The sequence below is a fragment of the Pipra filicauda genome, unplaced genomic scaffold (assembly GCF_003945595.2).
Source record: "Pipra filicauda isolate LSUMZ 115617 unplaced genomic scaffold, ASM394559v2 scaffold182_size1470994_pilon, whole genome shotgun sequence".
In the NCBI taxonomy this organism is placed as follows: Eukaryota; Metazoa; Chordata; class Aves; order Passeriformes; family Pipridae; genus Pipra; species Pipra filicauda.
The window spans coordinates 43,240-68,644 of NW_024104290.1; the positions used below are offsets into that span (position 1 = coordinate 43,240).

The 25,405-nt window shown below is 46.6% G+C and overlaps 2 protein-coding genes across 3 annotated transcripts in view; one reads left to right on the plus strand and one right to left on the minus strand.

Moving 5' to 3' along the window:
• JAM3 (junctional adhesion molecule 3) overlaps positions 1-10,253 on the plus strand; it is a 30,970-nt gene extending 20,717 nt beyond the window's left edge. The window contains exons 2-9 of one of the 2 annotated variants that reach the window (XM_027727041.2): positions 2,425-2,490; positions 3,290-3,403; positions 4,229-4,381; positions 4,567-4,763; positions 5,108-5,207; positions 5,550-5,679; positions 7,064-7,118; positions 7,747-10,253. In XM_027727041.2, the coding sequence (XP_027582842.1) occupies positions 2,425-2,490; positions 3,290-3,403; positions 4,229-4,381; positions 4,567-4,763; positions 5,108-5,207; positions 5,550-5,679; positions 7,064-7,118; positions 7,747-7,782 (851 nt within the window). In that variant the 3' untranslated portion in view covers positions 7,783-10,253. Of the gene's footprint in view, positions 1-2,424; positions 2,491-3,289; positions 3,404-3,455; positions 3,626-4,228; positions 4,382-4,566; positions 4,764-5,107; positions 5,208-5,549; positions 5,680-7,063; positions 7,119-7,746 lie in introns of those variants that run through there. The other variant, XM_039379988.1, reaches the window with a different exon arrangement.
• Positions 10,254-11,206: 953 nt separating this feature from the next.
• The window catches only part of NCAPD3 (non-SMC condensin II complex subunit D3), a 30,580-nt gene continuing 16,381 nt past the window's right edge, over positions 11,207-25,405 (minus strand). The window contains exons 20-35 of the mRNA XM_039379987.1: positions 23,836-23,943; positions 23,213-23,324; positions 23,023-23,130; positions 21,478-21,716; positions 20,721-20,800; positions 19,312-19,449; positions 18,844-18,977; positions 18,473-18,672; positions 17,921-18,031; positions 17,327-17,503; positions 16,432-16,601; positions 15,588-15,718; positions 15,402-15,479; positions 12,179-12,253; positions 11,995-12,061; positions 11,207-11,911 (exon numbers count right to left, since the gene is read on the minus strand). Coding sequence (XP_039235921.1) covers positions 11,800-11,911; positions 11,995-12,061; positions 12,179-12,253; positions 15,402-15,479; positions 15,588-15,718; positions 16,432-16,601; positions 17,327-17,503; positions 17,921-18,031; positions 18,473-18,672; positions 18,844-18,977; positions 19,312-19,449; positions 20,721-20,800; positions 21,478-21,716; positions 23,023-23,130; positions 23,213-23,324; positions 23,836-23,943 — 2,040 coding nt within the window. The 3' untranslated portion in view covers positions 11,207-11,799. The remainder of the gene's footprint in view (positions 11,912-11,994; positions 12,062-12,178; positions 12,254-15,401; positions 15,480-15,587; positions 15,719-16,431; positions 16,602-17,326; positions 17,504-17,920; positions 18,032-18,472; positions 18,673-18,843; positions 18,978-19,311; positions 19,450-20,720; positions 20,801-21,477; positions 21,717-23,022; positions 23,131-23,212; positions 23,325-23,835; positions 23,944-25,405) is intronic.

A 25,405-nucleotide genomic window follows, 5' to 3' on the forward strand; every position in this document is an offset into this window, starting at 1 on the left:
GTTGTCATCCTGCTTCGTGCCTGAGGGATAGACCTGAATCTCTTGTGTTTAGTGGGTGAGAAAAAGCCTGCTGTGAACAATTTCTGAGCAGTGAGATGGGGCTGGAGCTGATGGAGTCCCACTGTCTTGGAGTGAACATTTGTGGAGTCATAACTCCCTCAGAGCAACACAACACTGTGGTTTTACCATCCCCTCCTACAACTGAGCTGATATTGTAGCTGCAGCAGATGTACCTCAGCAGGACTGTTATCATGATGTCTCTTTGATGGGGCACCATTTTTCTGAAAAATTATGTTGTGTAAGCAAGAATCCATAACAAAACCCAAACTGGTACAAGTTTCCTTTAAGGAACGAGGAACCCTTTCCCTCTCCTTCTTTCTCTAGTTTTTCCAAGAGGAAGATATATAGGGTAGCACTGACCAGGTAGATGCTGTGGAAGGTGCCTTCTGTGGCTCTTCAGGTGCTCTGCAGGTTTTGGAATGGTCCCATCACTTGGGAGTTGTTTCCATAACTCACTTCCCTGATGGTGCTGTCTCTGAAGAAAGCAGAGCCCGCAGCTTCCCCCTTTTTGAAAGCTGAGCCAAATTCCTTCTTAGAGCCACCTGTCCTGAGCAGGAGGCCAACCAGCATCTCCTCAGATCAGCTGAGTGCTCAGAGCTGGGCTCTCCATTAATTCTCCCTTGGTTCCAGAAGCAGGAACAGCAGAGCCCACCAAATGCCTTGTTTGTGTGAAGATCCCTACATTGCTGTTGAAAATATGCCCAAATGCTGCATGAGTGTCTGTAGTGCAGAGGAGGGAAGGGTGGAAAGATCCTGCAGTTTTGGCCAGGCCAACTATTAGTTTGCATCAGCCAGTGGCTTTTGTGTGAGTAACAATGATTTTTGTACAAAAAAAAACCTTGCCAAACTTCAGCTCTCCCTGGTGGTCTTCAGGGTATCAGCACCGGGGCTCCGAGGAAAGCAAACAATGAGGGACAGGAATCAGCAGAGAACATTTCAAAATTCCTGGAAGGATTTTAGGTGTTTAAGGCCCTCGAGCTTTCAGTGGGAGTGCCTGTGCAGCTCTTGAGTGTTTCTCAGACTGCTGCCTTGCTCTCTTAGACTGAGCCACTCCACCAGAGGAGTTTCCCCTCTGCGTTGTCAGGGTCTCTCTCCAAAAGCTTCCCACCCTGAAAGCCAGCAGAGGAATTTGCACCTGTTTGTCACGATGCTGAAGATCATTTCTTTCTCCACGTCTCCCTTCAGCTGCCTTTCCTGCTTTCTGTTCATGCTTGTTATGATGTTTTGCTCTGCCTAAGACAGTCCAAACCTTTAGCTGCCTCTCGTGTCACTGAGGCACCAGTTCCCATCATCTTTAACCTGCTGTGTGATCAGTGCCCAGCCAGGTCAGTGGGCATCCATCATCCATCCTCCCTTAGCTTTCCATGAGCTTCTGATGGGCTTTGGCACAGCAGAGCTGCACGAGGGGCCACGGCAGACCCCTGCAGCTGATTATTTTGGCACTAATTAAGGTGTGTGTCCTCCTCCTGTATGAGACAGGGCTTTGGAGCAGCGTGATTTGTGAACACCAGAGCCTGACCGAGAGGCTTTGCAACAGCCAGAACACCCAGACCCAAAATATCCTCTGTGATGAAGGTGTTTGGTTCACTTTCTTCCTCCTGTGCCACGCCAGGCACTCCCTGCTTGTTTCCTTCTCCCTCCAGGGAGCTGTTGGTGAGTTGGGTATCCAGTAGAATATGAGTGTTGTTGGTACCTGCTCTGGTGGCATGAACAACAGAAGGGACATGGGAGGCAGATTTTTCAAAACAAAATAACACATGAAGGAGGGAAAATGACTGGATTAATTGGGAACACGTTGGTGCTCAGAGCAAGAAGGGAACAAGCAAGCTGGTGGTACAAAGAGTCTCACAGCTGAACTCCTGTCTTCCCCTTTCATGATTTATTACCTCACATTTTACATTACCACGCTTAAAACCCTTCAGATGTCATCAGCATGTGTTATGGGCCAGGCCTGGCACTTTCCATTTCCAGGCACTGACCAGATCTCTGGAGGTTGCTCTGCTTCCTCCCTTTTCCTGACCATCAAATTCATTTGCAAAATAAAGACTTTCACTCCTGCATTATCAGAGTTCTTTTACCATCTAACTAAGCACAAGGCACAAGGAAATGGCTCATGCTGTCACTGCTTTTGTGCCATTATGTTAATCCTCCTCTTTAATTGCTACTTCTAACAATTATATTTTCCTGTATTTACACCACAACTCCTAAATAAACTTAGTCCTGCTGGAGCAGAGTTAGTAGCCAGGAAAAGGTTTTATCTGGGGAAGCCAGCCCTCAGAGATGATTTCTCAGCAGGCAGCGTGTTTCTAGCTGGGTGACTTATGAGCTGTGCTATTTCTTATTACCTTCTGTTTGTTTTTCCAGGCTGCAGACTCTTGGCTGTGGAGCTGATCTCCAGCAACACCCAGCCCGTGGTGCAGGAATTCCAGAGTGAGTGGCTGTGCTGCCTGTGGGGATTTGCACCAGGCCAAAGAATTGGGGAAAATTCTTATTGGCATTTGGTTTCTTGTGGGAGGCAGGACCACGAGAGCCTGGGATTCAGAGAAGTGCCTAAGAACATGTCTTTGTTTCACCCTGTTTAAAATGGTTTATCGAGGCCCCCTGCGAGCCATTGGCATTGCCAAGTGTCTGCCTAAGTGCTTTGTTGAACTGGATCCCAAAAGAAGGAAAAGCAGTTGCCTTGCAATTAATACACTGAAGAGGGAGTCGGGAGATTTATATTTTATCTTGGTCCTCTTAAACCTGCACTGGGATTCTGGGAAGCCACCTCTCGTGCCCTGTTCTGTACAGATGAGATGCCGGTGCCAGCTTCAAAGGGGAGGGTGTCTTCTGGATTTATCCCCAGGAATCACGGTCTCAGTGCATCACCAGACACTGCCCAGGGAGATTGTGCCTCCCTGACTCACTCTGCAGCCCAGAGCAGCAGCAGGACAGTGCTGTGGGCTCATCCTGTCATCAGGGCTTGTTTGCCATAAGTCACAGCCTGCAGGGAACAGTGTGTTCGTTCCTCTCCATAGTTGATAGCTGCTTGACTATTATTTTTGCTGGCCAAAATCCATCTTCCCCAATAGCTCCTGGAACCCAGCAGTGTTTCTGTTTGTCAGATGAAAGGGAAGGCTCTGCTTTGTGGGCAGCATCTCCTAATAAAACACCGAGTGAGGCTGCCTAAAGCAGAGCAAAAATACAGCTGCTTCCTATTAATCTGTATTCCCATTATTTCTCCTGCTAGGTGTTGAGCTGTCCTGCATCATTAAATCCACTGTGACGCCAGATCCCAGGATCGAGTGGAAGAAAATCCGAGACGGAGAAACCTCTTACGTGTTTTTTGACAATAAAATGCAGGGTATGAAGATTCTTTGCTCTTAGATTTCCAAAACAGCCTCAGAAGCAGCACAATGGAGAACAAACAAGGCTGTGAAAGGCAGGAGCTCTGGCTGTCTTGCTGCTTTCTTCTGGAACAGAGTCCAGCAGTCAAAGTGCAGGATGGAGAGGGAGCAGGATGTTCTTTCCTCCCTGCCTTCATTATTGACAGGTCACAGTAGGGAGCCACAGAGAGCTGGAGAAGGTAAAAGATACTTCTTGGGTAGGAAAGCAAATGCTGCAGCTTCCCTCGTGCAGAGCCTGCTGGGCCCTGCGTGGTCACTGGGTGTCTGAGCTCTCAGGAGCAGGCACTGACCCCTCCTGTCTTTCCGTGTGACATCCGAGGGCTCCACCTGCCCTTCAGAAGGGATGTGTGTGTGGAGCTGTCAGTGCCCACTGCTGAGGCAGCACAGGGCTCTGCAGCATCCTGGGAGCACGAGATTAGAAGCAAACTCCTTGGCTTGATAGGAAAACTCCAATGCCAGTAGGGCCTGACTCCATCTGGAATTACTCCAGCACTTTAGATGGGACCAACAGCCACATCCAAATGAATCTTCCAAAGGAGACAAGGCCCGAGGCTGTCTTGGAAGTTGGATTTTGCCACTCTGTGAGATTTGGAATGGTGCTTTCCAGTCCATCCTCTTCCACGGTTGGCAGCATTGCTTTCCTTTGTGGCCTTTCAGGCATCAAGTTCCTTTTAGGTTGTTCCCTTGACTCCAGAGTCAAAGTTCAACCTCCTAATTTATATGCCCAAAATGAGCCTGTGTGACTCCCCTTGGTTTCTTCCTCTCTCTTTGCTCTGTGTCAGGAGACTTTGCGACCCGGGCAGAGATCCTGAGCCGGACATCCCTGGTGATCAAGAACACCACCCGGATGGACACGGCCACGTACCGCTGCGAGGTGGCAGCGCCCTCCGACACCAAAAGCATCGACGAGATCAACATCCAGCTCACGGTCCAAGGTACCACACCCAACCCAGACACCTCTGCAAGAGGGACCAGAAGGGGCCGTGGGTCTCTCCAGTGTCCAAACTGCAAATAACAGAAAGTTTTGACGCTTTCTTAGCCACGGTTATGGAAAGTAGGTCAGAAATGACTTAGTTCTGCTCAGCCCAGTGCCATTCACCTGCTTTGTGTCGCCCCACAGTGAAACCCATGACTCCCAGATGCACTGTGCCTAAAGCTGTACCTGTTGGCAAGTCAGCCTCTCTTCACTGCCACGAGAATGAAGGTTTCCCAAAGTCCACTTACAGCTGGTACCGCAACAGCGAACCTTTGTCACCCGACACGAAAGCCAAACCCCACAACTCCTCCTACACCCTGAACCCCGCCACAGGCACTCTGGTAATGCCCTGACAGACGTCATCAAGGCTTGTTTTGCTGGATAGGTTATTTTTAAGGTCGATTATAAAAGAAAAAGAAACATTGCCTGGCTTTCGAGGAAGGAATAATTTGGAGGTGGTGAGGTGGTCTAGGATCTGGGTGAGGTGGGAAAGGGAAGATTCATGGAAGGACATCCTGGTCCACTGATTTTGATCACTGCTGATGCCACTTACCTGTTTAGAAAGAGGGAAGATGTCTCACCATGAAGCTCAGGAGAGATGCATTTTTAGATACGTTTTTATGCCCTCACAGTGCTTTGTTTCTCACGTCCTGCTCCCTTCCCTTTATCCTTTTCTCCTCGGCAGGTTTTCCACGCAGTGCACAAAGGTGACACAGGACGTTACTTCTGCATAGCAACAAATGATGCTGGCTTTGCCAAGTGTGAGGAGCAGGAGATGGAAGTCTGTGAGTGGCTCTACATACAATTGTCATCAGTGCTGGTTGATACATCACCATAAATAAATTGCCATCACCACAAGGAATGAAGGGGGGGGCATCACAGAGCATTAAGTCTTTCCTGCTTTCTCACAGCCCCAAACACAGGAAGAAGAAAAATAATATAAAAATTCAGGGAAACATTCAAACACTGTTGAGGTCATGAACAGATTTAGTCTTGAAACCAAGGATTCACCATGAATTATTGGGGTTTGCTTAAAACATTTGAGAGGTGTCATTTTAGTGTATGTAAAGCTAGAATGTCACTGCTGCCTTAAAGAAATACTGGATGGTGGCTTCTCTCTTTGCCAGATGACCTCAATATCGGTGGGATAATCGGGGGAGTCCTGGTGGTCCTGGCAGTTTTGGTGCTCATCACCTTTGGGATCTGCTGTGCCTACAGGAGGGGATACTTTGCCAACGGCAAAGAGAGCGGAGAAAGGTAAGATGGGATCCCAGCTGTTCTTGGACAGGTCCCTGCACCCACAGCCACCATGGAGGAGGCTGAAGGGCACCAAAACTTGGAATTTTAATGCCTGACTTGGATATATATCTTCCCAATCCCCTACCAAAGCCTACAGGCCAACCCAGTCCTTGAGGCATCTCATTCCCTGCTGTAAACCCTGCACCATCCAGGTTTATCTTACAGAATCATCACAGAACGGTTTGGGTTGGAAAGGACCTTAAAAATCATCTAGTTCCAACACCCTGTCATGGACAGGGACACCTTCCACTACACCAGGTTGCTCAGAGCTCCAGCCAACCTGCCCTTGAACACTTCCATGGATGGACAGTATTCACTTAAGGGAGAATTTTGGTGTGGCTGCTCTCGTGCTTGCTGCCAACACCAGCCAGAGGATGAAAGCTGTGCTCTAATATCCTCATAATTTGCATGGGAAGGGGGGGACCAGCACAATTAAAAGCCTACAGGTGTTTTTCCAATAGATCATGTGCTGCTGGCATAACGAGGTCTTCAGTTTGATGATCAGAGCTCGCTGCACAATTAGTTGGAAGCATCAGGACATGCATAGGGAATGTATGCAGCAGAGTAGGCTCTCCACAGGAAATCTCACTAGTTGTGAGAACCTAAATTTGGGGTGAAAAACAACCACTTTACAGCACACATTAAAATGTTAAAAACAACAGCAATAGCATCAGAGACAAGCCTCGATGTCCTTACAGAGTCTGTGGAAGAGATAATATATGTAAACCCAAGATTCTCACCAGATAGATTTGTTCTGTGCTAAATGTTGCTTTTCAGCACAAGCCCTGTCTTTTTTTTTTTTTTTTTCTCTCTGATTTGGTTTGTTTTTCAGAGAAAGCTCCAAATACCTTATTTAACTGCAGCTGAGGGTTGGCATCCACCGGACCTGACAGTCGTATATAAATCCTGCATTCCTGTGGGATTGCAAACAAGTGGTGCTTCCTTATAACTAAGAAAAATGCTGAAGGCATCTGGCAGTGAAGGATTGAAATGAACTTTATAATTGCCACAGGAAACAGTGCAGGAGGCACAGAAAGGTAGTGACAGGGACCAGAGCAGGAGAGCCCAGAAAAGAACCAGTTAATCTCTTTGCAGAGTCGTGTGGAAACAGGCAGCAATCTTTTTACCCTGTGCTGAAGGGGAAATAGAAAAAATCCCAGTCATGGCAAATGATGGAATAAACACAGACCCCTCATTTGAGAAACAAACTGGGTTTCTCTCTGCTTGCTTTTCATTCAGCTGCTCCTCCTCATTTCCATCTTTCTCAGCACCTCCCCTCCAAAATCCTGCAGTCTTCCTGTCGCAGAAATGAGATTTTATTTTTTCCCTCCCTTTATTTCAGCTACAAGACTCCAGCAAAACCTGATGGCGTTAACTATATCCGGACAGATGATGAGGTAACAAATGATTTGCATTTAACATCTCTCTGTTAAAAGGAGAGGAGGAGGGTGGGCAGAGGGACAACTCGCTTTTTTGGGGCCCACAGACTTTCTCAGAGTGGGCTCCACTCCGAAACAAGGCTGGAGAACACAGGGAAAACAGAAGGGTGAAGGCTGAGTCATTTCCTTGGAAATGATGAACAGTTTAAGTTGCTTGAAGTGACTGATGCCAGGAGCTATCAGAGGCAGCTCTGCTCTGAGTTATCTCGTGGCCTGACCCCCTGGGGATGAGTTTCATTGGATTAAGTGGGCAGGACATGATGCTTTTTACGAGAGAACTTGTATTTTGGGATTTGAGCAGATCACTAAAGCTTAAGACCAGAAATAGCCTCTCCCATTAGCAGAGATACTGATGAGGGAATGGGAAAGTCCCCTGCCATGCCTTGCTGTGTGAGGACAGGAGGAGGAGGCAGCAACTCACCAGTGCAACTGGTGCCTCCCTCTCCTTCCCAGCTGGAAGATGGGGCTCCCTAAAAGCACTCTTATTTATAAACACTTTGGATCTACATTTCTGGGGGCAGCAGGAATGACAAGTTGGCTGGAAAGCTCCTAAATCCTTCCTCCACCCCAAACTGTTTCGTTGCAGGGCGACTTCAGACACAAGTCTTCGTTCGTCATATAGGACACCAAAAGAATACTGCAAAACCAGCAAAAGTGTGAAAATACCTCCTCCAGGAACTCAAAGCAAGAGCAAAAGATTAATTAAGTGCGCTTGGAAGAGTTTGGAACACACAAGAACTCGATAGCTAGCTATCTGTATATCTTTTTTTTCTTTGCCAAAGTTTAAAGTAACTCCTCACTGCCCAACTCGCGTCTCCCCTGCCTCCGGAGATACCAACAGGATCACCTAAACCTGTCCTTGGACTAAGGAAGCATTTTAATACTTCCCAAGAGACTGGGCTGTGGAAGTTTGTGGCATTGCCTTCTATTTGTGCTGCAGGGACACGGCCACAATGTGCAAACCACCCAGGGGGACAGCATTAGGTAAACGTGCAGTAGACATTGCTAGTACGTGCTACTAGTAGACAAAAAAAGGTGCTGATACAGCAGTAGATGGACTTCAAAGAGCGAGATTTATCCATGCAAGGGGGGGGGTTTTCCTCCCAGCAGCTCATTGCCCAGGCCTGGCTGGTGACTTTTACACATTTGTGTGTATAAAAGATTGTCCTGTGCTCGACTCTGACTGCTCAGGAGCAGGGGGGGTGTCTCTGAACAGCCAACAGCGAACACCACTAACGTTCTCAGCCCCTGTGTAAACTTAATTCTTGTTATTTAACATGATGACCCACCAGGCCAGGATTGCTTCTGTTCCCTGCTTTGTAGAGAACTCATTGCACGCAGGTAACCCCTCCATCTAATCTGCACAAAGCAGACTTGCCTCCTGAGTCTTTCCGTGCTGAAAGAGGCTTAGAGGGGAGGCACAGAACGAGTGCTGAGACATCCCTTTCAGGAAAATTAAAGCCAAATACTTTTCCTAGGCTGAGATTGCCATAAAAGGTACTGAGATATCTTCCAGCTTTTTTTACCTTCTCTGTTTCTTTTGTAGAACCCCACGTTCTAAATTTTTTGCAAAGATCTATTTTGATTACTTCAGAAAAAGGTAACATTTCTATTTAAAGTGTAAATACGTGATGCCAGCAGTGTTTAAGTAACGGAGCTATTTTTTTACTGTTGAAGCTACAGAGAGGAGCTCAACTGTTGCTATAATATGGCACTGTCAGAGCATATCAGTATTAGTGCAAACTGTATTAAAAAGCTGCAGGTGGAACAGCATCTCTTTCCTCTTAAACCAGCTTCAGCCATTTCCTTGTCACAAGAGGTCTTACCAGACACAGAACAGAGTCACTCAGGGATAGTTTTTGTAAATTTTATGGCAGGAGCTATCAACTTTTTTTTTTTATATAGAAAACTTCTCTTGCCAGTGACCAACACTTTGTTTTTGTTGTTGCAAGAAATATCCAGGGATGGCTATTTTGGATTCAGTTCCAACGAGGTGACAGAGTGACTTCAATGTTTGCTGCCCCTCTGCAGGTTCCCTAAAGCACTAACACGGTGTGACAGCTACAGCAACCCGACAGGTTTAAAGCTTACACGGCCAAGGCCACTGTTTCTGGAGCTGGGAAGGCAAAAGCACGACACAAAAGCACTTTCTCGGTGTCAGCTGAAACTTTTCTCTAGGTGGTAAAAAAAAAAAAACATAAAAAATTAATTTGGTTCTTTTGGCTTGAGAGAGAATAGCTGGAAACACATGAAAACACCCACGTTGGTGGTGTTGAACGGCAATAGGTGATACAAGATGTGGATGCAACACTAGAACTGTGCTGTGGTTTAAGAAGTTTTTTAATGTAGCATAATTTAGTGTTCTTGTATTTCCAATATAAATTGAGTTGTCTTAACTTTTCCTGTATACAGTATTTTGGATACTTGACGATTTGGACTGTCAGTGTTATTTTTTAGTGTTCTGCATTACTCTGCTTTGTTTCCTAAAGGCCCTCGCTGGACATGCCATTGCTGCATTTGTTTTGCCTAAGCAAAGCATTTCCACTTGTCCTTCTGCTGATGAAAGTAAAAATAAGGATGGGGCAGCAATAACCAGATGCTCTCTGTGTGATTCAGGCATTACCACTGCTCTTTTGCAACTATACTCTGGTAACCTTCTTAAGACAAGCTCTTCAGCCAAGCCAGCCAGTCCTGATTGCTGCTTCTAATCATTCTGACATTCCTTTGCACCCTCTGGATATCCACTGCTCCTTCTCTGTGCTGCTGCAAGGATACCTGTGATAAGGGAGAGAGAGGAAAGGGGTGAATCAGGGTAGCTCTGGGCACTATGGGAGCACAATCCACAGTCTCACCAGGCAGCCTTCCTGTGAAAAACCAGCAAAGCTAAGAATCAAAACTTCCATTATTTTCAGTTCTAAAATGCACAGTGGCATCTCTAACGAGAGAAGGGGAGGTGGTCCCCCTCCCCATACAGCTCGTGGGAGCTGATGGATGGAATTCATTGTATTGTTGTGAATAATATTCAGGTTTGTACTAATGTATTACGTTTAACTTTGCCAAGAATGTTTTACATAAATACCAAGCTATAAAGCATTCTTGTAGGGGTTTTTGTTTGGGTTTGGGCGTGGTTTTTAAACAGCCAGATTATGGGAGGTTTCTGTTTTCAATTCAGTGAAATAAGGGGAAGTCTCTTCTGTCAGAACATGCACTTATTTGTATTGGGATGAAGGTGACAAAGTCCAAGGTATGTTGCTGTTAATCAGTTTTTTCTTGGACATTTGTGTATTACTGGTTCTTCCCTAGAGAAGACTCATTAATGCACACAGGGCACATCTCAAACACTGCTCGAGGACAGAACAAAAACAACAGAAGCACAAAGTAGGAAATAAACTATCCCAATTTACCATTCAGAGTGGTTAAATGATAATTTAAGGCAGGAGAAAAGGCATGGAATGAATGGACGTGGCCATAATTGACCATCACTTAAGCCAGGGCCATCCTCTGTTCCCAGGTTTTGACTTTGGGAATAAAGTTTAACCTCACTGGAAGGTTTCTCTGATCTCCAAAACAGAGTAGGGAAAGTGAGGGCAAATGATGGGATTCCAGGGCAGGAGGGAAGTGCCCCCGTTTCCACTCGTGCAGCAAAGCCTGAGTAAGACAAACCAGCATGAATAAAACAGATCCCAGTCTCAACTTCCAATGAAATCCAGGGCCTGAGCTCTGCAACAGAAGGTAACCACAGAAAAACTTCAGTGTGGCATCAGGGAGACTCGGGAATGGTCAGATTCCAGCATTTCCAGAGCACATTTATAAGTTACCTGCACAGGACACAGCTCTGACTTACCCACCGTGATTTGAGTCATGCCCTGCTTGCAGATAAATCAGTCTCTATTTAAAAGCTGCTGGGTCCAACATTATTAATTGAACTGAGGGCCCAAGATACCAATGATGTGGTAGAAGAGACTTAAGAGGCTGTAGAAATCTATAGGAAAAAAAAAAATCACTTCTCTGTCAGCTCAACAAGAGGGGAGACGGCGTGGGCGGAATTAATTCCGTAACCATTTATTTTCATCAAATGCTAATAGTTGGAAATAACATAGTTCAGGAATGGAAATATTCCATAGAAAAAGAACATTAAGGCTGTTCATACACACAGGAGTTTGCACAACAAATAAGAGGTGATGTAGCGTGCAATTACCAGATTTAGGGGTGTGGCAGTGACAAGCTGTTTTACCTTTTCATCAAATTAAAGTAACTATTATATAACCAAGAGGGACCGTGAGGGATCGGGTGAATAAGCCCAGCCACTCACTGCCCAGCAAGCTGTGATAAGTGCATTTTATTGCAGCAACACTGTGCCCTCACTTTTTCAAATGGACAGATTATACATCCTGAGAGTGAAGAGCAAACCCCCCTTTATGCTGCAGCTTTCCAGCCCTCCAGTGAGCTGTGTCAGGAGCAGCAGCTTACAATCCATACATGTGCTAATGCAGGCTTTGTCTGCCCATATTCTGGGCAGTTCTGTGGAAAAGCCAGCTAAGAATAGATAGATAAGGAAGGACATGTGTTCCCAGTTTATAATTGCAGAGGGGAAGGCTTCAGGCACGTGGTGATGCTGTGCCCAGGCCCAGTGAAAGGCTCAGTTGTCTGCTTTCCGGGGGGTTCTGCGCTGGGAGCGGCGCAGAGGGACGTGCTGGCTGCTCCTTCTCCTGGCTGGGGATTCCACTTTCCACTCCCGAGGCCGGGATGGGCTGGAAGAAGGAAGCAGAACCACCATTTATTTCCAAGCCTTTATTTCCAGCCTTTCTCCCTGCAATTTCTGTGCAGAACTTACAGTTTCTCCAGCGATGTCAAACAGATAATATCAGTCGGCTTATCCTCATCCTCATCCTCTTTGCTCTCTGCAAAGAACACACACGTTTTCATATTTTAAAAAACGCCACAGATTTGCTCATTTGGTGTTTCTTTTTTTTTTTCCCCCCCACTTCCCTCAAGTTGGAATCCCAGAGATGACTTGCCTGGAGCTGAATCGGGTGTGTGCGTCAAGCTGATGCAACTGACCCCAGCCCCAAAAGTCAAGTCATTAATGGTCTCTGGAAAAATAAGAAAAAAGGCAAGAACATATTAACAGTCAGCTTGTGACACAGCCAGAGGGCAAGGCATGCTGCTGTGGAAACCTTAAGTGTCACCAAGTAAGTAAATCCAGTTAATTGCATACAAACACACACACACAGATATATATCTATTTTATACCCATATATTATATATCTATTTTATACCCATATATCTATTTTATACCCATATATCTATTTTATACCCATATATCTATTTTATACCCATATATCTATTTTATACCCATATATCTATTTTATACCCATATATTATATATCTATTTCATACCTATATATAATATATCTATTTCATACCTATATATATATATCTCTATCTCTCTCTATATATATATATTATATATCTATTTTCAGCCCACCAGACCTCAGTGTCTCCCATCCAGCCTCTGCGTTGAGTCTGATGGGCCACTGATGCACATCAGCTTCACACTCCAGCTTTCCTGGGAGGAGGAAATTCCTTAAATATGGGATGGTGTGCCTCCCTGTCCTGCCCTGGAGGGAGAGCCACACCTCCCACTGAAGCTTTGCCATCTTTCAGACCCACACCAGTTGCTCTGCCTGGTCAAGGCAGAATTTGGGGCCCCTGGAAACAGCCAAAGGACCTGAGCATGTTCCACGAGGAGCTGCCTGCAGCCAGACAAGAGGAATCACTTGACAAGGGAGCTGGGTAGAATTTAGCTTGCCTGAATAGGCCCTAGTTGTCAGCTGTCTCTTTCCTGTCATTTATCTCAGGAGGGATGTCACAATATTCAGATTTTACTTAACTCAACGCTCTGTTTTATGCTCATGTTTCCCAGAACCTTTCAGAAGGAATTAAGGTAGGAAGTGTTTCATAGGGCAGGAGTTGAAAACTCAGCTAAAAGGACTTCTCTTTACAGCTTTAACTGGGTTTGCTCTTTAACTCCTGCCCTGTCCTGGCAGGGAATCACTGAAGCTTAGAGTGGAAATCCAACTTGATCCATCTGCCTTAGCTCTTCTCTGCATCTCTCAGGAATGGTCTGTGTCAGTGTCCTGGCTTTGTGCAGTGTGTGCCTGAACAATTTACCTTGGTAATGAGACAGTTATGGGGGGCAAAGAAAGGGGGGGGCAAAGAAAGGGGGGGGCAAAGAAAGGGGGGGGCAAAGAAAGGGGGGGGCAAAGAAAGGGGGGGGCAAAGAAAGGGGGGGGCAAAGAAAGGGGGAGGCAAAGAAAGGGGGAGGCAAAGAAAGGGGGGGGCAAAGAAAGGGGGGGGCAAAGAAAGGGGGAGGCAAAGAAGTATCAAGCAGGGCTTCCCATGCAGTATGGGAAGGTGGTATCTTCACAACACATGTTTATGTACAATCCCCACTCACCTGGACCCACTTAAGCCATTCTCTAAGTAACAGGCAGGAGTTGAGTCCCAAAGACAGAAGGGAAGAGAGAGACAGCCAGAACAGCTGAGTAAGGCAAAGAGGAGGGACAGCTGCTCCCAACTTCTCGAGCACAAAAGTGTTTACAAAGAACTGCATGTCCAATACATTTAGAATGATCTAGCAGAGTAATGAACATGTTTTATTCTGATTGTCTCCCAGCCTTCGAGACCCAGCGCCACCATACAGATGGCTCAACACACGCCAACTGAAGTGATGATCCTGCTCTGTACAGTTTGTCTCCCTGCTGAAGGACACATGCTGCCTCCAAGCAAAGCAGGAATTCAGCCCTAGTACCACTGCAGATTAACATTTTTCCTCTTTTTTTTCACCATATGGTGCTTAAGAGAAACAGCCACGCAGGCTTCCAGAGACGTGGTGCTTGAAGAATTCTGCTCTCTAAAAAACACATCCCCAAGTTTTTTGGGTTTTTTTTTTTTGCACAAAGATCATTGCTTGTTGCTCAGGCAAAGAGAAACATCGAGGCAGACAACTCTGAGCACAGAGGGAAGAGCGGGATCAGATTTTCCAGTGGATGCACACCACTGGTTCGCTCCTGCCCACTCACGGCTGTCAGGTACTCCCAGCCTGCCTTATTGGCTCCATGTCTGCTCTGCTCTGTGTGTGCAGGGCAGGGGGGTGCAGACACAGGCAGAGACAGCTCAGACAGCTCTGTCTGGGAATGCCAGACCCTCCCCACAGCAACCCCCAAAGCCCAGTGAGAGCTGGCCTGTCACACACCCAGCTCGTGTGGAGCTCTCCCCAGAGCACGTGAGGGTGTTCATCACATGACTCACACTATGGCAGAGATGCCCTAAAATTGACAGCAAGGAAGGGAATCTCCTGCTGGAACTCAGCTCCATTTGTGTTTTACTATAACTGCCTCTTGTGCTTGCAGGGCTGTCAGAAAGCATTCCAACAAAACCTGCCTTTGGATGGTCAGGTCCTGTGAGAAGGCAGTTCAGCTGGACATAAGCACAGCAGACAGTCCCAATTTGTCCATCAGATTCCTCTCCATGTATTTGTACTTTCATTTCACAGCAGTAAGAGAACCAAATCATTCCTTCTCCAGTGCTCAGCTCAGTTCTCTCTCAGTGTGGAACACACACACTTAATTACTGTGCAGGTTGTTAATCCCTTTGGGCAGATCCTTCTGTGTTCTGCACTTGTCTCAGCCCACTGCCTGCTCCAGAAGCAGGTTGTAGCTCACCCCAGATCCTGTTTGGACAACAGGAACCCCTGAAAAGAGCCAGACCTTGAGGATCTCCCTCTGCAGCAGGTTCTGTAATTCAGCCTAAAAACACTCAGCTCTGCTTCCAGAGCCAAGGAGAGCAGTTGTGCAGTCTTGTACACTTTGGGCAGTGCTGGTAAGGAACCACAACAACATTCCTCCTCAGCACCCCAGAGTTGATGAAGGAAGAAAGGGCAGTGGCTCTGTTACTTCAGCATCCCAAAATAAATTCTCTCCTGCCCTGACCCAATGCTCTGATACCCTGTGACATGCACATGGGGACTATTGGACTGTCCTTTCCCATGGACACCATTCAGCTGAAACCATCAGCTTCAGAATGGTTCTTCTTTACTACAACCCCTTAGATAAACAAATAATCTACAGCTGTTGATGGCTGGTTTTCTCAGCCCTTTAGGGGAGCTCTGCACTGACAGCTCTCTCAGAGGAGGAGTGCTCAGCCCAGTTTGGGAAGGGCTCCCTGGGTTGTACTCACGCTCTGGGGTGCTGATGGCACGGCCTGCCATGGCCACGTTGTCTCCAGAGGACTGTTGGTTCAGGTTTTGAAAGGACACTAAAACCAAGAAGGAAATAATTAAGAACAGAAACGCTTTCAAGACTCGAGGGCCTGACCAGATCTGTGTAAAACCAGATCCAGTGCAGTTTGCAGCAATGTTCCTACCCTGCTTGCTGTCTGCTGTGCTTGAGGCAGCTGATAAACTCCTCCCAACACTCCTGCTGCGCTGCTTGCTCCTGTCTTCTATGGCCTTCCTGGCAGAGTTCAGGATGGCCAGTGTGCTCAGGGATGCTGCCCTAAGGACAAAAAACAGGACAGAAAACAGGGATTTCCTTCTGCAAGCTCACATGAGATGCCTGTAATGGAGAGACCTGTGGCCTCCTGATCCCTCATCATCTTAAACAACAAATGTAAAGGAGAAGATGATGCTGCAACACTGGTGCTGCAGTGGGTTTCTGTGGCCAGGTTTTGGCACTGGGGGGGGGCTACAGGGTGGCTTCTGTTAGAAGCTGCTAGAAGCTCCAGGATGGGCTTCCCTGCCGCTGGCCAAGGCTAAGCCAACCAGGAGTTCATGAAGGACTGACAGCAGCAGAAACAACAACAGACTGTAACCCCCATTCCCATCTCCCTGCACTGCTGGGGGGAAGGAGGGAGAATCTGGAAGGAAGGAGGGGTGGGGGGAAGGTGTTTTTAAGATTATTTTACTTCTCACTCTTTTGCTCTGATCCTGTTAGTGATAAATTTAATTAATATCCCCACTTTGAGTCTGTTTTGCCTGTGATGGTGATCAGTCAGTGACCTCTCCCAGCTCTTAACTCACGAATCCTTTGCTGTTTTTTTCCCTCTCCTCTGTCCAGTTGCTGAGGGGAGGCAGAGAGTGGCTTTCGTGGGTACTTGGCATCCAGCCAGGGCCAACCCACTACAACTGGTGACCCTCAAACCACTCAGGATTGCATCAGCAAAGCAACAGCCCTGCAGAGCATCATAACAGGTCAAGAAAAACCCATACCTGCGACCCAGTAACTGCTCCCTCAGAGCACCAGCACGAGGTGTAACCAGCTCAGAAGGCACAGAGGAAGGGATTGATCCAGGTGGTGAGGACTGTCTCCGACTTGCAGGAGGCTGAGCATTATTATTCTGGCCACCAAGAGATGCAGCTCTCTCCAAAGATGGAGATGGCTATGCAAAACAGGGGAAGAGGTCATATATCAATGGATACAAGAGTAGAAAACCCTACAAGGCACTTTGACCTACATGCTGTGGGATGAAGAACTGCCCCCTTTGTGTGATGGACGTAAAGGGGTGCAAGGGAGGAAGAATTTATTGGCCAAAAGTTTAACAAGAAGTGAAAAGAAAGTTTTGCTGGGACACACATGTCCTAGTTTAGGGGTCTATATATAGGTGCTCTTCTAAAGTCTGCAGAGAAATGTACTTCCAGGCTAGAAGTCACCTCATCTTAAGGTAGGTATTTAAATAGTTCAGGACAATTGACTCAAGCACATACTTATTTCTTTACAATGACATTAAAAGAGGACCTGCATGATGAGGACAGGTATGAATTTCCACTCTGTAGACACCTAAAGTCAAAGTGAACTCTTTGGTCAGCCTATCACTGTGGGAACAGAAAGTAATTAAGCACAGCCAGTGCCAAATTAGACTTAAGTTCTCCCTTTAAACTGAATTCTTTCTACATTAATCATTTGCTGCTCCTCTTTGCCTAACAAGTGTTGTTTGTTGATCTTTGAGCGTATCAGTGACTCTGAAACCAAAGCTTCTGCCAGGAAATGTGAAGAGATACAGCAGAATGGCTATGGAATGCTCTCATAAGTGATGGAAGAGGGCCCACAGACCGAGTTTGGGTGTTATGAGCACACTAATTTTAGCAGAGGAGACCATACACGTACAGAGTTAACGGCACCAACAACCTCTGCCTGCGCTGCCGGGACCTGCTCGTGGTCTGACTCCTTCTCCCTGGCCAGCTGCTCCTCATATTTCTTCATATCATACTCCAGCTCGGCTGCCAGCTGCTTGTCCACAGCAAAGAACTCCTTGATTTCGTTTCGGTAATCTTGCATCATTTCCTGGAGCAAACGAGGAATGTTTAAGCCCTTTCAGAAATCCCTCCTGATTCACATCCCCATTCAGATCACAGCTGCTTAAGCGCAAAAAGGAAATACCAGTTGGTGGAGCAGAGGTGTTTTTAACAGACTAAGAGTTTTCAACTCCAATTTGTGCTTCAGAACATGAAAAAGCTTTTCCAGCGTTCGGGCTTTCTACCCACGTTCCACAGAGGAGGCTCACACGTAACACACCAAGATCCTTAGCTAAAATCCCTCCACCTCCTACATTATTTAACACAGTGGCAGTGGCACAACATCATCTGCCTGCTAAATTCCCCTCTAAGAAGGCTGTTCGTTCTGCCACTGGTTGCACATCCAACACATTAACTCAAGAGAGGATTAAAACCCCCAAGCCAGCAGGAAAACAACTCCCCTTACCCGTAGGTAGTTCATCAGGTCCTTAAGAGCTGGGATCCTCTTCTGCTCCATCAAAGACTTCAGTGATGTGATTACTGGGATGATGTTTTCTATGAAATTCTTCTTTTGAACCTTTTTTTTTTTTTCAACAAGGCATGAACAGTTACAAGATGCAATAAAGGAGAAGCCACTCTGGTTAGATGAATGGCCTAAGTGAGAGGAGTTATCCCTCCAGAGCAAGGGAATTACTGTAATTAAGGCTGCTCTTACTCATGCACAGAGGCTTTTAACCTAAGTGGAGTCTTTTCAGATACATCACTAAGTCACTCAATTCTCACACTGAAGGCAAATTGCCCAAAAGGTGCACCAAAAAACGTTGTTACACTCAAATGCTTTACCAACAAGAGAGCTGGGGAGCCAATTTAGCTTAGCACAGCTTCACTGGCTTCTGGGGAGATGCATTTCTCACCACTCCAGCTCGAGGACAAGCATCCTTCACAAGTTTTCCCTCGATGCTTTGGAGCTCCCACAGGTGCCCATCCCTCCTGCCACACCAGACCAGGAGCCCTTTACCTGCGAGATGAGCTTTTTCTGTGCCACCTGTACGACAGCATTGGCCACTGCCATCTCATCTTCATCAGGGTCAAGGTCTTCCTCGGGCTTTGATCTCATAGTTGAGAGCTTGATTTCCTTGCAGCTGAGGACTGCAAATGTATCTGAGAGCAGCTCGCTGGCTTCCATGTCTAGTGGAAGGACCTCATCCACAAAGCAAGCTGGAACACCCAGGGAAGAAATAAGGAGTGAAATAAGAAGTATTTTCCCAGAAACAGCAGTGAGGAGGAAGACAGGAGGATAACACACCTGGATTACGAGCCTGAGGGTTTGTTTTTTTTTCAACAGACACCAGTTCTTTGTTTGTCTGATTTTTTAAAGACATGCCTTACCTAGGATGCTGTGGCTGATCTTGGTTGTAATGCTGAACCTCTGCTCATCTGTGAAATGCTCCAGCAGGAACGTGTAGATTCGCATCCTTTTTTCTCTGTTATCTTTCCCCTTCAGAGAGAAGAGATTCTTCGCCCTGTGGCAGAGCAAGACATTTTACAAGGGCCCAAGTCACATTATGCCAACTCACAGGAATAATAAGGCTTTAAATCAGCGAGGAATATTTGCATGACACTTCTAAGACCCATAAACCTGTTAGGACACCACACAGTCCCACAAATTACATGCAGAATTCCTCCCAGAAGTGTCACAGGGGAAGGCAGGACACAATTTAACAGTTTCCCCCAGCTGCTTTCAGCCTTTTGCACATGTAATTATGAAGTGACACAAATGCTTTGCTGCCACTGAGAGCTGCATGGCCAGACAGCCCATAATTCAGCAAAAATTAGACAGGAATGTGCTCAACTGACCGTGCATCCTGGGGGAACCTGTTGTACTTCCCGTGTTTCTCATAGCTGTTGAAGTGGAAGATGCACTCAATGAAGTGTTGGGAGAACATCACTGGGTTCCTCTTCAGTAAGAGATGCACCAGACAGAACTCTGCAAACCTGGAAAGGAGGAAAAGAAAGATCTTATCGTCGGGGTAGTTTCTAAAAGCCACCAGTGAAACACAGCACGGGGCTCTCAAGGCAGGGGGATGGTTTTCCTCTGCCAAGTCTCCCTCAATACCACATTTAATTGTTGCCCAGCTCCACCTGGGCTGGAACAAGGATATCAAGTTCACTGACTTTCAGTCTTTTTTCATCCAGAAACAGACATTTCCAGCATCCACAATCCTACTTATTTTTATGGCCATTAAAGTAAACAGAGTCAGAAATTAATTTGAATTTAAATTCAGGCACAGCACTTCAATTTTTTAAATAATTTAAGTTCCACTGTGGCTGAGACACAGCAATTAGCAACAAGTTAATCACCAAAGGTGCTGCAAGAGCTGGAAGTCAACCCCAAACCTGAAGAATGTGGTTTTGTCTGGATGCAGTCACTGAATGCAGCTGCAAAGGAAAAGGCTCCCCAAGAAGCAGCACCATGTTCCTGTAGGAACATGATGCTGCAATGTCACCATCTACTGGAAAGACATTTTTAGATATTAAAAACTCACTGAAGAGAAAAGAAAATATGACTGTGCACTAGTAAGTGACAGTAGGCTGATGGTCCTGGAAAAATCCATCTTCAGACTGATTGTTCCTGGCAGAAACAAGCAGCAAGGTGTCCAGGCCTCCTCTGCATCCTGCATCCCTCATCCCTGCACCATCTCCCATCCTTGGAGAAATGTGCCTCACTCATTTCTCAGGTAACAGGGCAGCTGGAGACTTTGAAACCTACAGAAACTTCATGAACATTCACTCAAAGCCAGGGTGCACAATTCCTCTGACACGTCAAAGTGTTCCAAAACGTGGCAGAAGGCTGAAAAGGCAGGGTGTATCATATAAGAAAATAAAGAAAATATTTAATTCTAGTCCTGAAAGAAACTCAGCACTCGAGACAGAGCTTGTCAGAAAACCACAAGAAAGATTTCAGAAAGGCTTGTTTCAAATAGTCCCTTTTTTTCTGGAGTCTAAATAGAGCATGTTTTGAGGACAGCCAAGGACACACAGCCTGCTACTTTGGGACCTTCAAATGACCTGGACAGAGGTTCACCCCTCCTTCCCTACCACTGCAGATCCTAAAGCCTGAACGACTGAGGAAGTGAGGAGATTAATGGGATAATCTGCTCTCTCTCACTGGCATTTTTCTTCACACGTGGAGCAAGCAAGGCTGAGACTGGTTTTGAGCACATCTCTGCCCTTCTCCTCCATTATTTCCCAGGTGAGGGTTTTACCTGGCGAGGTCTGGGTTTGGATCCACCAGGACGCTGACGAAACGGAAGAAGAGACAGTCCTTCCACTTCACAAACTCCTCCTGCCAGAAATCAGCAGAAAACAAACTATCAATCAGGAAAACTTCACGTGAACCTTCGGACTGCAGTCAGGACAGCACCTGATAGAGCATACAATGTCCATCAGGCAAAGGAAGCAGCTGTGAAACCTCATCCAGAGGTACACAAAATAAACCCCAAAACAATGGTGTTTGGGAGGATGTCTTAAGCAGCATAAATGCTGCAGCAGCATCAGGTTAACCACTGCAAAAAGTAGAAAAATGAAAAATCTGTTCTCCCACCCAAAGGCAGACACTGTTTTCAGAGTGACACGCACTCCAAACCTGCCTTGAGTGACCCCATGTGAACATTGGGAGGGTGAACATCCCGAGCCTCTCAACATTCACATCTCCAGAACAATAAGCAGAGACAGCAGGAGAAAAAAGGTGCTGTTGTGCTTGTTGTAGTCATTCATAGAGCAGTGAAGCTGAAGTGAGTTCAAAGAAACCACGGTGAGAAAAGAGGTAACCACTGACTAAAAATAATCTCATTATCCAACTTTAAGTGTCACTGATATGATTTCTGCCTAGCAAAAAAAAAAAAAAGTAACAAAATATATAGTTTAAAGTATTCTTAATTAAGTGTGGATTCATGAAGGCATGAGCAATACAGCCACTGGACAGGCTGCCAGGATTCAGCACAGCTCAGACCCCCTCCTTACCTGCAGGAGGTTGGTGAGCAGGATCAGGGTCTGCTTACGGATGAAGGGATTTGGGTCCTTCAGGCACAAGGAAATGTTGGGGATGTATCTGTCCACCATGGATGTGTAACGGATGCACAGGTCACACATCACAATGACAACGTTATTCCGGACAGCCACGTCCTGGGACACCTCCAGCTCCCGAGCCAGAGCTGCAATGCACTTCTTTGCCAGATCCTCATGCTGTAAACACAACTTACCTGTGAAACACGACAAGACTGTGAATATATTCTCCTTCCCAACCACCCCAGCCCGGCTTACTGCCTCCTTCAAGTCCAACACGAGCCAAGAAAGGAATCAGGAAGTAAACAGGGGAATAAACAAGAAACTCATGCTGAAACTTGATGAGCAATCTGCACGATCTCTCAAAGAGATGGTACTTCAAGTTCTTCCCAACTCCCCTTAGACCTATGGAGTGGGTCTCTATGCCAAATTCCCTCCTTCACAGCAAACTATTTCTGTGTACAGGGTATTATTCAAAGCAGCTAAAAAGAACAGCCCCAGCTGTCATAGGCATAGCAGGGAGACACCCACCTCTGAGAGCATCATTGAACCAACTTAAAATAAAATAGCCTGCGTTCTAACATCACTTCTCCCTGTTTCTAAGCTCTGTACAAAGGTATTAAACTTTCCAAAGCAGTTAAGGAAAGAATAATGCTATCTATCTCCAACAGAAGAGACTTGTTCCTAACCACAGTGGTATTAAAAACCAGAACTTGCACTTCCTCATAATCCTGGGGATACAGATTGACTAGGCTTCTCTTCACTCGTGCTGGGGAGAACAAGTAACTATGTACAGTCATTCTGCTCTAAACTACATCAAAAGCACCAAGTTTTCTCCATCCTCTGTTGAGCATCTTACATGCAAGATGATCCTTCAGCCAGGCAGCAGCCAACTCCAAGCACAAGGACAGCACAGCGCTGAAGGACACTGCTAATTATTGATCACTATTAATGCATTAACCACCTGGAGAAGCAGTCACAGAGCTGGCAGGGTTTTTATGGCTTGCCCAACTTGTTACCATGGATATTTGCATTGCTAAAAGCTGCGAGCTGAGGTAATGCAAACAGAGCACTGTGGTTATCTGTCACAACTGACACGGAATTATTCAGCAAAAGACCCCTGGGATCATCCAGTCCAACCTGTGACCACCTTGTCCCCCAGCCCAGAGCACTGAGTGCCATGTCCAGTCGTTCCCTGGACACCTCCAGGGATGGGGACTCCAACACCTCCCTGGGCAGCCCCTTCCAGTGTTTAACAACCATTTCTGTGAAGAAATTCTTCCTGATGTCCAACCTGAACATCCCCTGGCACAACTTGAAGCCACTTCCTCTCATGTCACCTGGGAGCAGAGCCCGACCACCACCTGGCTCCCAACTCCTTTCAGGGAGTTGGAGAGTGAGAAGGTCCCTCCTGAGCCTCCTCTTCTCCAGGATTTTGGGCAGAACTTCACCAGAAAGGCTGAGGCAGAAGGAGGCACATTCCTAGTGCAGGGTGGCACTTACCCAGAGTGATGAAGGCGTGAGCCCTGACCAGGGGGGGCATGGCCGAGCCTCTGAACTGCGACAGCGGCTGAGAACCCGGGATTTCCTCACTGTCCAGAGAATTAGACACTGCAAGGGAACAGGTCAGGAATGAAAACACGGTAGAGTGCCTGTAAATATAAAGCTGAGGGCAGCAAGGGGAGTGCCTCACACTGGTCCTCGTTGACAGAAGCCAGAATGGACTGAACCAGAAGGAAGATGCGTTTGCCCACTCTGGCTGGGCACAGCTGGGCAGCCTCCCCCAGGAGGAAGAGGTGTCTCACCTGCAGAGATAAAGCACCACTGAAGTCAAAAGGCAATGGCTGAGCTGCAAATTAAGTCAGCAGGAGTCTGTGCTTCTCCAAAAACAACTTCAAATTCCCTCAGTCCTTTCAAGAAGGCAGTGGTTGAACAGAAGGTGAGGCTTTGAAACAGAAATTCTGGGTGGGTGTGTTTAATATGCTCTAACCCCCCACACTTCTAATAATACTGAAATACTCCTCAAAGCATTCCTTTTACAGACTTGTTTCCCAAACAGCTCATCTAAGAAGCTGGAGTGGAAAAGCAAAGAAAAAACATATAATTTTATTAAAAATACATGGGGTATCACATCCTTAAAGTAACTGCTGACATGTAAAGCTGTTGTATGCTCCCAGGCTCACAAATATAAGATTTCATTACACACAAAGCAGGCACATTCCCATTATCCCAAGTTATTGGCATGAACTTTCAGGAAGACCAATTCCAAGTACACCCACATCCTTTGAACAATCTGTGAAGAGGAACCAAACTTACCAAGAGACCTTCTTGCAGCTGCTCTGCTCCATCCTCTTTGAGGACTATATTCGAAATATAGCTCTCACAGGTGGATACTAAATCTCCACACACCTGGTTGAGCAGCTCCTGTTCCGTAATTAAACAAAATTAATTCAGCACTTAATTAATTAAACAAAAGGCAGCAGTAACATCTGTCCACACATGAATCCCTAATATCAAAGTCCTTATATGCTTTTAATAATCTAGATCCCATTAAAGTCAATCTGACAGTGCCTCAGAACTTTAAAATTCTTCCTGCACATCAAGGGATGTGTGCAAGTGTCAAAACACCTTGGAAAATTTGGCTTTTAATGATCCACAGGTCTAAGTTTACTTCATCATAGAAATCACAGAGACTTAAACAAAAAGGATTTAGGCGACTGTTTCATGTACACCCAACACATTCGAGGTGTCTGTGTGAATTTTTAGATGTTGCTTGGAAAGTGCAGTTCCATGACAGTGAAAACATGATGTTTCACTTCCAAGGGATGGAAGGGAAATGGAAAAAGCTGATTGTCTGCTAGACTGGGATGAATATAACGCATCATTTCTGTTTTCCCACCATCTAAAAGCGGTAACCTGAGAAACCAAATACATATCACAGAATCAGCCAGGTTGGAAAGGACCTCTGAGATCAAGTCCAAGCTTTGACCTAATATCACCTTGTCACCCAGATCATGGCACTGAGTGACACGTACAGTCTTGTCTTAAACACCTCCAGGGATGGTGACTCCACCATTCCCGTGGGCAGCCCATTCCAATGGCTGAGCACCCTCTCTGGAAAGAAATTCTTTCTAATCACCAACCTAAACCTCCCCTGGCACAGCTGCAGACCCAGCCCTCTTGTCTTGCTGATGGTTGCCTGGGAAAAGAGACCAACCCCCCCCGGCTCCCCCCTCCTGTCAGGGAGTTGCAGAGAGTGAGGAGGTCTCCCCTGAGCCTCCTCTTCTCCAGGCTGAGCCCCCCCAGCTCCCTCAGCCTCTCCTCACAGCACTTGTGCTCCAGTCCCTTCCCCAGCCTTGTTGCTCTTCTCTGGACCTGCTCCAGCCCCTCAAGAACCATCCTAAATTGAGGGGCCCAGAGCTGGACACAGCACTCCAGGGGTGGCCTCACCAGTGCCAAGTACAGGGGCAGAATCACTGCCCTGCTTCTGCTGCCACACTCCTCCTGATCCAGGTCAGGATCCACTGGCCTTCTTGCCCACCTGGGCACACTCTGGCTCATGTTCAGCTGCTGTCACTCAGTACCCCCAGCTCCCTTCCTGCCTGGCCCTGTCCAGCCACTCTGTGCCCAGCCCGTGGGGCTGCAGGGGGTTGTTGTGGCCCAAGTGCAGGACCCAGCACCAAGGTCCTGTGCAGGAATGAAGAAGGAAAATATGGCTACGTTCTGAGAAGCAATTTCATTCAGAATGATGGGGACATTTATGATAATATTGGTGATGACTGCATCTGTGGTAACGACCTGGATCCATGATTCTGTTGAAGTAACAACCTCACTGAAGATCCAGCTCTGGTTTGGACTCCTACTTATGAAAGCAGGAAGACTCACT